Below are 11,736 nucleotides of genomic sequence, written 5' to 3' on the forward strand. Positions count from 1 at the left end.
TGGGTGCGTCTCTATTGCCAAGAATCCTAAGAATTTATTTTAATCCATGCTGCCGCCTTCTCGCCCCATTCCTCTCCCTCCCCAGTACTTAAAGCCATCGGTGGACTAATGTGATTATGACCTTCAATCTTAATGACCTCAATTTTCTCCTCCCATACTTTCTCTGCTAGCTTCACAAAACCATCATTAGGTTTTAAAATCTCGTCCACAGGATCATACTCTGAATTCATAACCAACAATTTCGGAATACCCAATTCCTCTCTCGATTTCTTACTCTCTCCTACCGCTTTCAACAATCCATGAGGACATTTCGCAAGAACATCCCCATCACTTCCATAATATTTTTCTAGCATATCTTTACGACCAGCCAACGCCTCTTCAAAACTGAATGGTACTCCTACCTCTACCGCCCCTTTCAATGACACTTTGGCTTTCCCCTGCCATGACTTTCTCTCCTCGAGAAAGCGGGGCTCAAGGAGATATGTAGCGATGTGGAGTCCACCCGCTGAGTTCCCCATTAGATATACTTGTTTTTTATTCCCTTTGCCGTCTAATAGATCGGTTTTGGAAAGCCAATGGAGAACGGCCGATACATCTTCACCTCCACTGGGGTAGACGGCCCCTTCACCACCTGTCTCGCTGTCCACACGTCGATAATCGGGAATAATAGTTGTGATTCCTTGTTTTGAGAAAAAAGAGCCCAAGTTGTGATAAACGAGTTTATCAAGGATGGGGACCTCGAGAATTTTATCACCGCGAGTGAGTCCACCGCCGTAGAAGAAGATGAGAATAGGAGAAGTGCCAGAGGCGGTGCTGGAAGGATACAGATCGAGGGTTTGACGGGTGTGAGAACCGTATGTATGCGTACTGCGGGGAACAGAGAGGATGGAATTGCGGTTCTTTTGGAGATGGGGGGCCAGAATCTTGACGGTGGGAAAAAGAATTTCCATAATGGAGGTGCCGGTTGTGAGGGAGAGGTTCTTGAGTGCTTCCATGGTTGCGGTTGTGGTGTGATGACGGATGTAGGATATATTAATGAATAGTTGGTGCTGTGAAGAGAATTTTGTGTTTTTCAAGATACCAAACAACTTTAAAGCTTGACAAATAATGAGAAAGATGCGTGTGTATGACCAGATGGTTTGAAGTATTCTTTACACACCACTTATATCTTCCAGAGCGGAGTTCCGCTTCATCATTGCTAGGTAGACGAGCACAAGCTTTGCCGTCCACATACATAGCTTACCCAATAATACGTATGCATTTACGAGTCCATCCCACGTCCACTATCCACAGATGGAATCTCACAAAGCATCGCTCGATGCTGTTCGGCTTGAAGTAGCGAAAGTGGAATCGGTCAATCTCGGACAATTGGAATATCCCCTGAGAGGCTTGTACCCTTAGAAAATTGGGGATAATCCCCACGAATCTGAGACTGTGGGGGAGGAGCAGCGTCCACATGGAAATAGTGGACGGTGCGGACGCTCCCCTGGAATTTATAGTAGCTCTGCAAATGAAGCTTGTGGACGAGACAGTATATTTTCTTGCCCATTTCCCATCTTTTTTGTTCCAAATCATATCAATTCGTCAGAGACAAGCTTCACTTTCTTCACATCTTCACGTCTTCCCAAATTCCCACAAAGTTAATCATTACATACCCTTCAAAAATGGCCCCAGTCCCCCATCTCACCACTCCTCCCGGAAAAGCAACGCCCTACGTCCTTCCTTGTTTCACTGGTGAACTATGGACAATCCCAACCTCAAATTCCACCATGAGATTACTCGTTACTGGAAATGAAACGAATAATGCTTTTGCGGTAGTGGGAACAGGCGGAACTAAGGATAAGCCAATTGGATTCCATTATCATAAGGAGGCTCATGATGTATTTTTGTGCTTGAAGGGTACGCTGAATGTATGGGCAAATAATGAGGCGAGGAGTATGGGTCCAGGTGATTTTGCCAGCGTGCCACCGGTAAGTAGATATTGTGATTGAAGCTCGAGTTTCCCGTCTCTGTGGTGGGGTTTCGGGATATAGTGAGCTTGTAGAGATATAGCTTTGTTACATTTATCTTCTAAGGCTCAACTTACTATGGACACTCAAACAAGTGCTAGAGTTTAAGCTGAGATGAAACATCTTTGAGATGGGACATAATATTTATATGTTACAAATGCTGATTTCTTCTCCTCTTTAGGGAACTATCCATCAATATCAAGTTGCTTCTTTCCACACCGAGTTCCTGGGCCTAATTATTCCAGGTGGTTGGGAAGAATTCTTCCGCTTCATTGGCGAACCATATTCTGGTCCCCTATTCCCCACAAACGACAACCGCAATCCTTTCAAAGTTTTGATTCCAAAACTTATGGCGGCAACTGAGAAATTCGATATGATTCCAGTGCGTGAGAAGAAGAGTTTTGATCCACAGCCATGGAATGGTACCGAAAATAAGCTACCCGGAAAATGCGAGAACGGAGGATACTTCCTCAAGGAGGGAGAAGGAGAAAAGACGGTCATCGGTGGCACAGTAGTGAGACCTATGTGCAGAAGAGAGGAAACAAACAACAGATTCTCCATCTATGACATTTTAGGAAGTTCTATACATGCATCCAAAGCATTCAACAAGGAAGTTCAATTTAAAGACACACACCATGCTATATACACAGTAGATGGCGCGCTCAAGTTGACAATTGGCGGAGAGGAAGTCATAGCACCAGCGGGAGAAACCACATTTGTACCCGCGGGAACAAAGTTCAAGGTTGGCTTTGAAACCGTGTATGCGAGAGCGTATGTTTTTGCTAATGGGGGTGGTATTGGAGAGTTATTGAATGTGTTAGGAAGTGTATATGAGAGTGTGGCAGTACCGAATGATGTGGAGGGAAGTTGGGATGAAGGAAATTTGAAAGAATTGGAAGCAAAAATAGGAGATTTGAGCTTTTAAAGTTTGTTTTATAATATGGTAGAGATACGGGATTATGGAAAAAAGGCGTATATTGTGTACAAACAATAGAGGTAGGTGATATGTATGGATCGTTGATATATATTTGCAATGAGGTGAAAAGTGCGCAGGCAAATGTCACCAACAGCTGGCTCTTGATAAGCTGGGTGGAAAAGACTGTCTCAGGTGAGCCATTATTTAAGTTCCTGTCAATGGAGAAGGATCACATAGAACTTGGATTGCTCTATAGAAATAAATTTTTGTTTTATTGAAACCTACTGTCATGATGCTTCCCTTTCGTAAGACCGTATAGTAAAAACTAGTCCAGATAAAGACTAGTGTCACAGTTGTATTGTGCATTCAATCTGGAGCATTTCATCGTTGGGAATGCGTCGAAACTTTTCCACAAAACCGAAAATTGTATTTTTTACTTAAGAATAACCAGGGCGTCTCTTTGAATCTCAGTATTAACAGTCACTATCTCAAAATCATGTCTGACTCAAAACGTCCCTTGCTCAAAGGCCCACCACGTCCACCCCGATCAAATCCATTGGCGTTATCCTATACCGAACCTCCTAGACTCAGGAACGAGGTAACACGTACAAAGAGTGATAGCGTTAGAGGTAGTTTCTCCCAACTCTCTACTATGATCTTATACTCATGACTTACTTGTGTTTCACAGTTGTGGAATTCAACGGATCCGCAATTCCTCAGCCATTTCTTGATCCATCCATTATGCAGAAAAAAGCGCAGTTGGAACGAGAGCGGAAGTTAGAGCAGGAGAAAAGCACACGACAGCAGCTCGAAAGAAATCAGACTGAGGGCTCTTCTAGATCCTAATTGAAGGAGATGTGTTCAATGGCGTGCATTGGTATCACGTGAAGTTTATTTCGATATGTGTTTGTTTTGGGATAATTTTTTAAGTACTACAATTCTCGATGACGGATTGATATCGGATGCTCGACTACATGTCGTGTGCAAAGCTGTACTTCACAAAATTACACGACGTTCTACATGCGTAGACCATCATGTGAATAGCAACTGTAGGTATGAGTTACAGTGCCTTTTTCAAGGTCCGAAGTCGGTCGAAGGATCGGATGATGAAGTTCGCGATTCTTGAAGATATTCGGATACTTACATGTTTGATAGATCTTATCTCTTGTCCCTTATGACCTGAAGATCTAGCCATGAGTTCGCTCTACTTTAGGTCGATTCCTTGATTTTATGTCAGAGATGTAATACTATTCGGCGACGTGAGAGCCCTTGTCACGGTTAATGACATACTTTGGATCTGGTGTGCATGAAGATGGATCATCAGAGCCGCCTCTTACTGCACCCCGCTTTTTTGATATCTCATGGACTGATTGACCCTGAAAGCTTAAATTCTTCATCATTGTGGCTGGCTGCCACAATTCAAGGGAATTTATCCACGAACTCTGAAGCATGGCACATTACAAGCCTCGGCAAGAAGTTTCTGGAACTCGATATTAATGTTTTGGTTGGGCATCTTCAAATTCGGGCGTAATCGGCGTTGGCTGCTTATAAGCACTAATTAACTCGCGTCGACGGGAAGACCAATAAGTGTACGATGCGCAAACCGATGTGTATCACCAGGTTATTCTCCGACGTGGTCATATCTTTAAGAAATTGTCAAATGGATCAAATAGGCCCGAGTCGTTCAGGTAAGGACTTCACACAATTTTCTTCAAAACTGTCCTCGTGGAACTACCTGCCTCTTGATTACGATACCTTTTATGTCGATTCACATACCACGACCTATTAAAAAGAGCTAATGAGTCGTATATTTATATTACACGTGAGTAAAGATAGCTAAAATCATGGTTTTGTATGGAACAACACAGAGCAAGGTCTTCTCATCTTTATTGACAACCAGGAAACGCAAACGTTCCGAATATCTGCAATCTTCGTTCGACAGATATAATAGCTGCAGCATGTTGTGTCAACACAGGTGATGTGCCGACATCATTCGGGACAAACATCCAAGGCTGCTTTTAGGATTCCTCATTTGCCTATTTGGCCCAGCATTCAAGAAGTGCTCTTCTTATCGGTGTTATTTCAGTTATTCTGAGATCTTCGAGCTTTAGAACCAAATCAAAATCATCTCCTATTGAATATTAGGTTCAATGTATCATTTTGATGCCTTTTGGCGAGATTTTAAAAGTCAAGATTTAGCCTAACCTAGGTACTTTCAAGAACGTCAAAATTTGTCTCTAAATTTCGCAGTTTCTTTGAGCTTTTCAACGACTAAAAGCGGCAGTCCCATAAATTCACCCCTACTTTGTATCTTACACTAATAATATTTGTCTGGATTTCACTTCCACTACAACCTTGCAGACAAAGTCAACGTTGAAATTCCACATAGATGTCTCTCTCTACTGGCTGTGGGGCCCGAAAAATACTACCTAGCTTTGGCCTGTCAAAAATGCATTTTCCGAAAAGCTGGCTTTGTGCGATCACCCGATACATGTCATGCAGCTTGGCTAATAAAGATTTCTATCCATTGCCATGTTTACATACACTATCCCCAATGGATTTTTTATGAAGACGGACAAGTCTGTTTACAGCCACAGTTCTTGTCCTGCCTTTTCATTTACAAGTTTTCTTTCAGTGTCTTCTGAAATACATATACATTGACTTTCCCACTACATCAGGATACGTTCTAGGAATTTTCTAGAAAACGTCTAGAAGCTCAGCCAAAATGGTATCGTCTTTTAGAACTCTCATCATTGTAGCATGTCTGCTAATGACTGAAGCTACACCCTTGTGAGAACTACCTCACATCAAGCTTGATATCGGTGTTCACTAACACGTATATAGACTTAAGAAGAAGGGGCTGAGCTTCGATTACAATGGCAGTAAGGTTCGCGGCGTCAACCTAGGAGGATGGTTCGTGCTGGAGCCCTGGATTACTCCGTCGTTGTTCTATGGATCTTGGGTAGATGAGTACGTTTCTCACAACATAATCACCAGTATAGATTGACTGACACCGCACCCATGCTAGGTACACTCTGACTCAAACACTTGGGAAATCTGCTTCACAAAATCTATTAAACGCACATTGGGCAACTTGGATTACGCAGAATGATTTCAATGAGATTGCAAGTGTAGGCTTGAATCATGTCCGTATCCCAATTGGATATTGGGCTTTGAATCCATTGCCTGGGGATCCTTATGTCCAGGGACAGTTGATTTACTTGGACAAAGCTATTGGCTGGGCGAGACAGGCAGGGTTGAAAGTGATTCTAGATGTTCACGGGGGTGAGGCATATTGCATATTTGAATGAAGATCTTCGCTAACTTTTGCGCAGCGCCAGGAAGTCAAAATGGGTTCGTTGATTGATATAACATGAATATTGGTGGGAAGAAAAAGCTAATGAGATTTACAGGTTCGATAACTCGGGACGGAAAGGACCTGTCACTTGGACTCAAGGAGATTCTACCAAGCAAACATTGGCTGCCATCCAAACGCTGGCCTACCGCTATGCTCCAGCCACAGACGTTGTGACTGGGATCGAGCTTCTCAATGAACCAGCGAACTGGGCTCTTGACATGGGAGCAGTTAAGCAGTTTTACTATGATGGTTGGGGAAATGTGAGAAACGCGAATCCTGATACCGCGGTTGTCATTCATGACGCTTTTCTTTCTCCGCCTTCATGGAATGGTTTCATGAACTACCAATCTGGAGTCAATGATATTATTCTCGATACCCATATCTATCAAATCTTTTCCTTTGCAGAGGTCGCCATGAAGCCTTGTCAACATATTCAGGTTGCTTGTAGTCAAGTCGGAAACTTGGCGAATACAGACAAGTGGACAATTGTTGGCGAATTCAGTGGAGCACAAACAGACTGTGCAAAATGGTTGAATGGCTTTGGTGTCGGTTCTCGATACGATGGATCATATCCCGGAAGTCCTGCATGGTATGGATCTTGCCAGTCGAAAGATGTTGGGACAGTTGACGGGCTACTTGAAGTCGACAAAGTGAATCTGGCATATTTCATGGAAGCACAACTTGATGCATATGAAGCTCACTCAGGCTGGGTTTTCTGGACATGGAAGACCGAATCTGCTCCCGAGTGGCACTTCCAAAACCTGACAAGAGCGGGATTGATCCCACAGCCTTTGACGAGTAGAAAATATGGGAAGCAATGCGCAACTTCAGCCTGTTTGATTCCAGGCAATTGAAGATTTTCTACACTGCTTCACAAGAAAACATGAAATTTCTTTTGGGGGTGGTTCAAGAGAGCGGATACGGGGCCCAATGACGTTCATACATGCAATTATTTGGAGGATGGTATTTTGGCGAAATTTACGATGCAATAACGATACCCCTTCATTCGCTCGGGGAGTTACGGGCAAGATAGATTCTAGTTATCGGGGAGAAGCGAAGATCTAGTGCAAGAGGTGCCAAGAGAGGGGTAATTTATTGGTGTAACACCTGATGATAGCCCTGAGCGTCCTTTTCCTGGTTGTTGAGAATAGCACGTGAGGCACGAGATAGATGAGAGAAATAATCAATAGAAAAATGATAAGATGGATTGCTTCATATGGTGCGAGTGCTTTCTTTCCAACAAGCTCAGTTCCGTATGCATAATTGAATCGTCAATGATGTCGATAAAGTACCGGAAAAGTTTCCGGAAAGTGGATGGATGAGGATTCCTTAGGAGCCGGCAAGGTCACAATCCTCTGCCAAAGACTCGGTCTTAGCGTTTCTCTATTTCCCTTATGTCCTTCTGTCCTTCTGTCCATTGTCCTTATTTCCTCATTATTGTCATGGATTGTACCCACCTACCTAGTTCCATATGGTGTTTGCTTCGATACTTCTAGTCTCTCATTGGCTTCGACATTTCTTACCAACATTGCCGTAAGCATTTCCCGGGTGTCTCCAAGCCACTTCTCCATTCCGTGGGTTGACTAAATTTGCAGCTTCCCCATACTTTTGAGCGGGGTTGGTTACAAGTTACAACATTCGAAGGTTCCGACCATTAGACTGTAACCCAACAATCAATTCGCCCCCACTTCCCCACTATTATCCAATTGTTCCGCTGTTCCTTGCTTGCCCAGCTGCCTACACTCCTACAATCATAGAATCAACAACTTGGAAGCAAGACCCCACAATCTACAGACTTGATCCCAGAGCTACTAAAAGTAGGAGCTGTTTCTTAAAGTGGCTTAGGTAATACAAGATTTTCATCCATCAAACCTTATACTGAAGACTACAAAAACACAATATATTTCCTTTATTTACTATCTTGGTTCTATCATACCATACACTTCTTGCGATATACAAGTTCCATTATTATATTCACAAAAATATGTCTCCTTCCGCCACTGAAGCCACTGGCACCACAGCCAAGACATCATCCAAAATTAACGATGCAGTTTCATCCTCAACTTCAATTCACACAATACCCCTCATTATCAACAACGAACCTCACCAATCTAGCAGAACTTTTCCCGTCTATTCACCATCAGATAATTCACATCTTCACGATTGTGTATCTGCATCTGCATCTGATATTGAACTCGCTTTGGATACAGCTCAAAAGGCCTACCCAGCATGGAGCAGATTACCGCCACCGCAAAAACGCGATATCTTTCTTCGAGCAGCCGAGATAATGCTCGAACAAAAGTCTACTCTTGAAGAAACCATGATTAAAGAAACCGGCTCGGACCCCATTTGGGCCGGATTTAATACTCATCTTGCTCGAGAAGGTCTTCTCGACGTTGCCGGCCGTATAAGTTCCATCGCCGGTAGTATCCCGATGACGTCAGAGGAAGGTCGAAGTGCACTTGTCTATAAAGAACCTTATGGAGTTATCCTCGGGGCTGCACCCTGGAATGCCCCCTATATTCTCGGTTTCCGAAGCATCACCTATGCACTCGCAGCTGGCAATTGTGCAATTCTCAAAGCACCAGAGTTTTCACCAATGTGCAGTTGGCATATTTGTGACATCTTACACAAAGCTGGGTTACCCAAAGGTGTATTAACATACATAGCAGTTTCAAGTGAGGATGCTCCGGCGAGAACGGCACAAATAATTGAGAGCCCGATCATTAAGAAGATTAACTTTACGGGTAGTACCCGGGTAGGAAAGGTCTATGGAGAATTGGCGGGAAAGAATCTTAAACCTGTGGTACTGGAGTTGGGTGGAAAAGCTAGTGTGATTGTGTGGGAAGATGCGGATTTGAAATTAGCAGCTGTGGAGTGTGCAAAAGGGGCTTTCTTACACTCGGGTCAAATCTGTATGAGTACAGAAAGAATTCTTGTCCACAAGAATGTTGCAGCAGAATTGTAAGTTTTCCATTCTTCATTTCCTTTTTTATTTGCCTCGTCATTCTTGTCCTGCTCAACAAGCAGAAGATAACGAAAGTGCGAAATAAAACTAACAAACCATGTAGCGAAAAGGAGTTAGCAGCCGCTGCTGCAGAGATGTTTTCTTCATCAACAACCCTCATCAACTCTCAAGGCGTCTCTAAAAACGCATCTTTAATCTCCGATTCCCTCTCCAAAGGCGGCTCTATTCTCCACGGCACGCCGCCCGCTGATTTCTCCCCCACCAACAAAATGTTCCCCGTAATCCTCAAATCCGTCAACCCCTCCATGTCCATCTACCGCGAAGAATCTTTCGGGCCAACCGTCTCCGTGATCGAAATCTCCACCGAAGAAGAAGCGATCCGTATCTCCAACGATACCGACTACGGACTCGCAGCAGGTATCTATACTCGGGATTTACAGCGGGGATTGCGCATTGCGAAAGCAGTAGAAAGTGGTGCCGTGCATATTAATGGGCATAATGGGAGTATACATGACGAGGCGGGACTTCCGCATGGAGGCATGAAGAACAGTGGGTTTGGACGATTTGGATCGCTTGGCTTGGAGGAATGGGTCAGGACAAAGACGGTGACGTTTATGGATTAAGGATTAAGGATGGGACATATGATAATGGATGTAGAACTTGAATAAGTGAGACACGGATTTTATGTAAGCCAAGATGAATAAACTTAACTACATTAACCCCAGCGATCGCCTAAGATAGTCGTTCTTTTAGTGTACTTTCTGAGTTGGAATTAAATGATATACTTCTGAATATTATTTTTGTTTAAATTGAAATGAGATTTATACTTATTTATTATAGATACTCGAGTAGGATAATATTCATTCAAGAAGTATTTGAATACAGAAAAGAGGCTAAATACGTATTGAAGAGGGTGAAAAGCTTCATTGTATTTCCTATGAAAGATTGAAGCTATTTAAGGTGCTAGAAAGCTAAAAACCACGCTAGAGGGGGCTGTAGTATTCACTCTGTTATCTAGTCCATCCCAAAAAAGACTATACGCCCCTGTATAGAAAATCAAATTATCCCCTGAAATTTAAGGCCAATTGCCTCGAAAATGGAACTAGCTTTCAAGCTAAGAACCGTAATACACCATCCACTCTTCAATCTCCTAGCATATGAGGCCTGAATTGTCTTTCCTACTGTATTGTTGTATTGTATGCGATATCCCTGTCGAAACTGAACTATGTGTGACGTACTAATCGAAGAACTTGAAGGCTAGGTAGAAAAGGTGATTCGAATAAAGGAAACATTAAAATGACCTGGATATTCTATACTACGATAGGGTCCCCAGCTGACATTGAGTCACTACACAGTGCTCTAGAGCCTCTAAATAGCTCTAATAATGTCCTCAAAAACGTAAACTTAAAATGGTATCATAGAGAGTGATTGTAGGTCGACTTGTAGTATAAATTGAAAGGTCGAATATCGTATTGTTGAAAGGAGGAAGGAGGATTCAAAAAAGATTCGAAAGGTGATTCGAATAAGGTCTTCAAAAAGGTGATTTCGAAAGAGGTTCGAGAGATTTCGAAAAGTGATGCTATTCGGAGATTGAAATGGAGAAATCGAAATAGAGAAATCGAAAGGAAGAGGGATTTCGAAAGGTATTGCAGCCTACAAACCATCAATAAAGACGTCGCAGAAAACTGTAATATATCGTATTAAAAAGAATGAAGCAATTCGTAGTATTAAAAAGGTGTTTTTCATAGCTAATGCCTTATAACTTGAAAGGAATCAAGAGGAGGTTGGAAACCATATCCATTTTGTCCCTGCGTAGGTCACCAGAAAAGACGTGTAGAATAGGTAGATTTATTGGTATTAAGTGTAGTGCGTATTCTCTTGAAAGCTATGTACGATCCAGTTGAGTATATCAACCAAAGTGATTACCTAATACGCCTAATGCGTTTAGCCCGCTTTCTAATACAAATCATTACTGTGAGGATTCATAATAAGTCCACTAATCACTTATTAATATCTTACTAATTAAGAGATATCTTAATGACTAATATGCATATATATGATCTTATATTATAAAATCATATTATCATATAGTTATATAATAGTATCTCTTATCAAATTGATTTATAATGGAATAGAATGAAATGGAATTAAATAGAAGTATATGGGAAATATCGCTAAATCGATTGGTTGTACTTTCTTTTTATTATATAAAATTATTCTATAAGATTCGATTCAAATCAATCTTATTTATAAGCATAGAAAATACTAGAATTTCATTATAAACTATATAAACCTAGGATATTCTTTAAAGAAAACCTAGGAAAAAGCAAGCAATTTCATCTCAACTCAGCCTAGCTCTTCTAAATTGACTTCAATTCAACTCTTATTATATATATTCGATTTATCCCTTAAGCTTAAATTGACTAGATCTTCCACTATCATTATAATAATAATATTCCTTATTATTATAAAAGCTAACCTCCAA

The 11,736-nt window shown here is 41.9% G+C and overlaps 5 protein-coding genes across 5 annotated transcripts; 4 read left to right on the top strand and 1 right to left on the bottom strand.

Moving 5' to 3' along the window:
- Positions 1-26: 26 nt before the first annotated feature.
- EAF02_002947 (uncharacterized protein) lies at positions 27-995 on the bottom strand (the record flags this gene model as incomplete). The annotated part of the gene is made up of 1 exon (XM_038898995.1): positions 27-995. The coding sequence occupies one exon, from the start codon at positions 993-995 to the stop codon at positions 27-29; it is 969 nt and encodes a 322-aa protein (XP_038761283.1).
- A 669-nt stretch (positions 996-1,664) lies between these two features.
- On the top strand, positions 1,665-2,934 carry EAF02_002948 (uncharacterized protein; the record flags this gene model as incomplete). Its single annotated transcript, XM_038898996.1, has 2 exons — positions 1,665-1,970; positions 2,191-2,934. 2 exons carry the CDS (start codon positions 1,665-1,667, stop codon positions 2,932-2,934), a joined length of 1,050 nt encoding a protein of 349 aa, XP_038761284.1.
- Positions 2,935-3,421: 487 nt separating this feature from the next.
- Positions 3,422-4,098, top strand: EAF02_002949 (uncharacterized protein; the record flags this gene model as incomplete). Its single annotated transcript, XM_038898997.1, has 2 exons — positions 3,422-3,554; positions 3,614-4,098. The coding sequence occupies 2 exons, from the start codon at positions 3,422-3,424 to the stop codon at positions 3,769-3,771; spliced, it is 291 nt and encodes a 96-aa protein (XP_038761285.1). The 3' UTR covers positions 3,772-4,098.
- Positions 4,099-4,666: 568 nt separating this feature from the next.
- On the top strand, positions 4,667-7,495 carry EAF02_002950 (uncharacterized protein). Its single transcript, XM_038898998.1, has 5 exons — positions 4,667-5,715; positions 5,770-5,895; positions 5,954-6,210; positions 6,261-6,279; positions 6,339-7,495. Exons 1-5 carry the CDS (start codon positions 5,651-5,653, stop codon positions 7,135-7,137), a joined length of 1,266 nt encoding a protein of 421 aa, XP_038761286.1. The 5' UTR covers positions 4,667-5,650; the 3' UTR covers positions 7,138-7,495.
- Positions 7,496-8,267: 772 nt separating this feature from the next.
- On the top strand, positions 8,268-9,874 carry EAF02_002951 (uncharacterized protein; the record flags this gene model as incomplete). Its single annotated transcript, XM_038898999.1, has 2 exons — positions 8,268-9,247; positions 9,355-9,874. 2 exons carry the CDS (start codon positions 8,268-8,270, stop codon positions 9,872-9,874), a joined length of 1,500 nt encoding a protein of 499 aa, XP_038761287.1.
- Between the last annotated feature and the right edge of the window lie 1,862 nt (positions 9,875-11,736).

Source organism: Botrytis sinoallii, assembly GCF_014898435.1.
Source record: "Botrytis sinoallii strain Bc 23 chromosome Unknown BSIN_004, whole genome shotgun sequence".
In the NCBI taxonomy this organism is placed as follows: domain Eukaryota; kingdom Fungi; phylum Ascomycota; class Leotiomycetes; order Helotiales; family Sclerotiniaceae; genus Botrytis; species Botrytis sinoallii.

Excerpts from the sequence above, each read along its gene's own strand:
- EAF02_002950 (XM_038898998.1), top strand. The coding sequence starts at position 5,651 with ATGGTATCGTCTTTTAGAACTCTCATCATTGTAGCATGTCTGCTAATG. Across the intron at positions 5,716-5,769 it reads ATGACTGAAGCTACACCCTT|ACTTAAGAAGAAGGGGCTGA; the intron begins GTGAGAACTACC and ends ACACGTATATAG. Across the intron at positions 5,896-5,953 it reads TATGGATCTTGGGTAGATGA|GTACACTCTGACTCAAACAC; the intron begins GTACGTTTCTCA and ends CACCCATGCTAG.